At 57.8% G+C, this 4516-nt stretch overlaps 1 protein-coding gene across 1 annotated transcript; it reads left to right on the top strand.

The window, feature by feature from the left end:
- The first annotated feature begins 757 nt into the window (after nt 1-757).
- Nucleotides 758-4200, top strand: LY6L (lymphocyte antigen 6 family member L). The gene is made up of 3 exons (XM_045560460.1): nt 758-830; nt 927-1043; nt 3508-4200. Exons 1-3 carry the CDS (start codon nt 758-760, stop codon nt 3732-3734), a joined length of 417 nt encoding a protein of 138 aa, XP_045416416.1. The 3' UTR covers nt 3735-4200.
- The last annotated feature ends 316 nt before the right edge of the window (nt 4201-4516 follow it).

The raw sequence follows: 4516 nt of genomic DNA, 5'->3' as shown, positions 1-4516 counted from the left end.
GCTGTCTGGCTTCCAACGCCAGACCACTCCCACCCACACCCCTACCCCATCCCCACCTGGGAAAGGCAGCGCCCTGTCTTCCGCCCTTTCAGGAGCTCCGGTCCCTCAGCCTTCGTGAGCCCCTGAGTCAGGAAGCGATACCAAGAGGGGCGGGGAGGGGGCCGCGCCCTGGCCCGCAGGATCCGCCCTGCAGGGGACAGATGCCACTGAGCTGAGGCAGCGGCGGAAGCCCAGGCTGGCCCGCAGGTGTCCCCTCCCAGGGCCTCCGGCGGTGCTCAGCTGGCTGGGGCTGGGGGCAGAGGCTGAGGCCTCGGGGTGGGGGTGGGGCCCTGGGAGCCTCCCTCCCCCACCGCCCCCGCAGAGTTGGTCCGCGGGTCCCAGGCTGACTCCTCCTCAAAGGGAAGAGAGAAAGTGCGGGATGCGGGCTGCGGCTGCGGGAATGACGGGGCTGGGGACGGGGAGAACCAGGCAGGGAGCGGGGAACCTGCGGCCTTCTGAGTTCCAGGTTCCTTTTGAAGCACCAAAGAAGGCAAGAAAAGCTTCATCTTTCTCTGAAGCACCCCTTTCAATACAAGAATTTGTTCTGTAAAACTTGGATGCGGTCAAAAGGCGGCACTAGACGACAGGGCAGGCCAGGTGCTTCCCTGGGCTCCGGGCCGGGCGGGGTGGGGCGGCGGCGGGGGAGGGGCACGGCGAGCGCTGGGGCGAAGCCTCCTCTGCTCCACCCGGCTCCACGCAGGTCGAGCCCTTCGGCGTCATGCGGTGCCTTGGTGTACTCCTGTGGGTTTTCCTGGGGTCTGCGGAGTTTGCTAGCGAACGGACCACGCCAGGTAAGGGGCGCGCTGGGGACGCTCGCGGTGGCCCCTTCCTGGGGTCGGGTGCTCGCGGCTGCTGCCCCTGCTCCACCGCCCCGTTGCCACCCACAGCTCCGAACCTGAGCTGCTACCAGTGCTTCAAAGTGAGCGACTGGGCCACCTGCCTGCCCGCGCGGTGCCGCTCCACGGACCGGGTCTGCATCTCTCACCAGGTCGTCATCTTCATGAGTGAGTCCCCGCCGGCCAGGGCGGCCCCGGGAAGGGACAGGATGTCACCGCCTCTCTGGGCCTCAGCGCTGCGACCCCGGCAGTTTGCAGGGTTTGGGGCCTGGGGGGACGTGAGACGCACGGGTTGACCGCGCCTCCTGCTCTCCTCCCTCCCGCTGGACTTCGCCGAGCATCCACGGAGTCTGAATTTTGGCTTCTCTTTTTCTCCTCCATTTGAAGTGTCACTTTCCCTAGGAACCGTCAACGGGACGAAGGCTCTGAGGTCACTGAATCTGCAAAGACAGCGGGAAGGCTAACTGAGGGTCGGTGGTGTGCGTGGGGGCGGGGTGTCCCCGCTGTCCTGGGCGCCTCACAGGGGTCGCCTGTCCCTGCTCACCAAGGCCACGCGCTCACTGGCCGGACCGTGGTGCTCAGGAAGTGATCGGACTTTATTTTAAAAAGAACCTTAGCTGGTAGCCCCTGCAGTCCTAGGGACTCCGGAAGCTGAGGCAGGAGGATCGCTTGAGCCCAGGAGTTGAAGGCTGCAGTGAGCTACGATTGTGCCACTGCGCTCTAGCCTGGGCGACAGGTCGATACTCCCCATCTGAAAAAAAATAAGTTTTAAAAAAACAAGTCATAGAGAAGATTACAAAGTAAAACACTAACACCAAGCCCCACTGAAACATCACATTTTAAACCACTGGAAACACTCGTTTACAAAAGTATAAAAGTGTCCAGAGAGAGACCAAGGTGGACAGACCACTCTGCTCTGAGGAAATAGGGTCATGGGTTGCTAGTTCTAGCTCCCTGGGGACCTGCCAAGGCCAGCAGAACTGCCTGGTCTCTGTGAGTGTCAGTCCTAGGGGCTCGGCAGCAGCGCAATTCTTTTAATGGACGGTCCAGAATGAAATTTAGGAAGTCTCTCGTCTCCTGATTTTCCAGGAATGATGCAAGAAAATACATATTGCACAATTGGGCCTCCTGTAGAGAGATAGTAGCGGCACCCCTGCTGCACGGGCACTGCTGCCCCTGAGAAACGCAGGCACGTCCCACCTCGCCCAAGCAGCGGGGTGGGCTGCTGTCCAGTGGCCCTTGCCAGACCGCCCCACAGCACCCCAGTGGCTCCCACCATCGCCAGGGTGAGGCATGGCTGTTCCTTTCCACCTTCACCGTTCTGGCAGCTGACAGTGACATTTTAAGGTGGGATTTTCTCACTGTGCAGCCGGACTGAGTCTGAGGCACCAGTGTCCCCCACTGTGACAGCCCCGCCCCCAGGGGTCTCCTCTTTTTCTTATTGAGATGAAGGAATTTATTTGCATGTGGGGCAGGCCTTGACCGTGGCTGAGTACTGTTTGCTCTGTTTTTCCTCAGTTTTGTTTTTCTTTTAACATTGTTCCCTTTTTCTTTGGTTCCACCCAAGTTTTACGTTTACGGTTTCTCTTGGCCTAGAAGATGCTGTAACTGTGGCCCCTCCATGCCAGGAGCGAGAGGCGGTGAGGGCTCTTTTCTTGGGCCAGGAAAGCTCCCCAACTTTGAGATCTGCACCCCAAACAGTGTGAGGGTGGGGTGGGGGGGACAGGCTTCACAGCGGCTCAGACTCCGCACTTCCATGCTCTCTGCTGGAGGCTTTCATCAGGTTATCCTAAATTCCTAAATCATGTGCCTGAGCAGTGTTCTTCGTGGCCCCTGATATACTGTCATAGTGTAGTACAACACAATGTAATCTAATGCATTACAATGTATATAAAATAATAAAACATAATACAATATAATGTAATACAACATACGTTGCTATATAATATACTGCAATGTCATAGAATATAATACAACATAATATAATATGTAATTTAACACAATATAATATATACTGCAATATAATATAACAATATAATTTAACATAATAAAATATAGCACAACACAACAACCATAACATAATTATAACACAGTAAATAAAGGTGATCCCACCCAAGATGTTCTTTTCTCTACGGTTTGGGTTTTGAGTGTTTTGCTTCCCTTCAGTGGTTTGATGGCTGCCCAGGCTGAATTTGAACACCTGGGCTCAAGAGATCCTCCACCTCAGCCTCCTGAGTAGCTGGTACTATGGGCAGCACAGTGCTCAGCCTCTGGCATATCTTTAAAGGGTCAGTCCCGAGCAATCGAAGCCCAGGGCTGGACGCCCAGCAGGTTCCCTGCGCTTGCCAGACCCTTTCCACTCTGCTTTTCCACCCTGTCTCCCGAGACTCTCCAGTCTCTGCGGGCTGACAGGGGTGCTCCTGGCCATGTCTGGCTTCAGGGGAGAGCCCCCCAAGAGCAGCTGTCCTGTAGTCTGTCTTTGCTGTGCCCTGGCTCTGTAGGGCCAGATCCCATGGTCCAGTTCTGGTCCTCGCTGCCTGCACAGAAAGCACCTTCATGCCTCTCCTTTGTGACCAAGGATCTCTTCTTCCTGGGGGCTCTGGGGCCACCTGCCATCTCTTCTCTTCTGCAGAATCCAACCTGAGAGTTCTGCTCAGCAAGCGCTGTGCTCCCAGATGTCCCAACACCAACAGTAAGTTTGCATGGTCACTGGGACCTGGGGTGGACAGCTTAATCACCAGGCGCTGCTGCTCCGGGAACCTCTGCAACAGAGCGTCGGTGATACAGGAGGGGCTCTGGGCCCAGCCAGGGGGGCTCATTCTCCAAGTGGGCCTCAGCCTCCTCTGGACCCTATTATGAGGACCCTCACTCTGCACCCCTCGGCCCTGCTGACCCATCCTGTCTCCTCCCTCCAACCCTTCCAGGACACTGGAGTGGTGGGGAGGGTGTTGTCACCTCCCCCCATCCCTGTTGGGGCCCCTTTGCTCAGGAAGCCCCTGCTCCTCTCAGAAAAGAATGGAAGTCCTGGTCAGGGCTGATGCTCCTTGTGTGAGGCTTCCTGCCCTGAACAGACTGTCCAGGACCCTGTGAGCGGCAGCAGAGCCCGGGCAAGGCCAGAGCTGTGGCTTCCGCCCGACTCTGGCCCTGCCTTCCCATCTCTGGCCACCTCAGCCCTAGGGGGCCCAGGCAGGGTAATCATGTGCCCCTCCCCCCCCACCCCAGGCATTGAGACCATGACCTTTTACTCCTCTTGGAGACAATAAACAATAATCTCTCATGCCCTGTGGTACCGGCTCCTTCCTGCTCCTTCTCGTATGTGCTCGCCCTGCCCAGCTCTCAGCATGGCCTCTGTGGATGGGTGCCAGCCGCTGGAGCAGCCCGATCTGGACAAAATCTTCCAGCTGGGCTATGGCCACACCGAGGACCTGGCTGTCCCTGCAGCCTGGGGCCCAGCACTGGGTAAGCAGCACGGCACAGGCTCAGGGCTGGGACCCCAGAAAAGCACTGTGGGGAGGTGGGAGGACAGTGTATGACAGGGTTGGGGTGCCTGTCTGGGTGGCCGCAGTGGGGCACAGGAGGAGGCCTGATGGTTAGAGCCTAGCTTGGGGAGGATGGGCGTGGGAGGGCCACCAAGTGAGGGC

Source organism: Lemur catta, chromosome 9, assembly GCF_020740605.2.
Source record: "Lemur catta isolate mLemCat1 chromosome 9, mLemCat1.pri, whole genome shotgun sequence".
Classification (NCBI taxonomy): Eukaryota; Metazoa; Chordata; class Mammalia; order Primates; family Lemuridae; genus Lemur; species Lemur catta.
This window is presented reverse-complemented; position numbering and strand designations above follow the sequence as displayed.

Bases quoted from the DNA above. Each gene is read 5' to 3' on its own strand.
- LY6L (XM_045560460.1), top strand. From the start codon at position 758: ATGCGGTGCCTTGGTGTACTCCTGTGGGTTTTCCTGGGGTCTGCGGAG. The intron at 831-926 runs GTAAGGGGCGCG...TGCCACCCACAG, and splicing joins TAGCGAACGGACCACGCCAG to CTCCGAACCTGAGCTGCTAC. The intron at 1,044-3,507 runs GTGAGTCCCCGC...TCTCTTCTGCAG, and splicing joins CCAGGTCGTCATCTTCATGA to AATCCAACCTGAGAGTTCTG.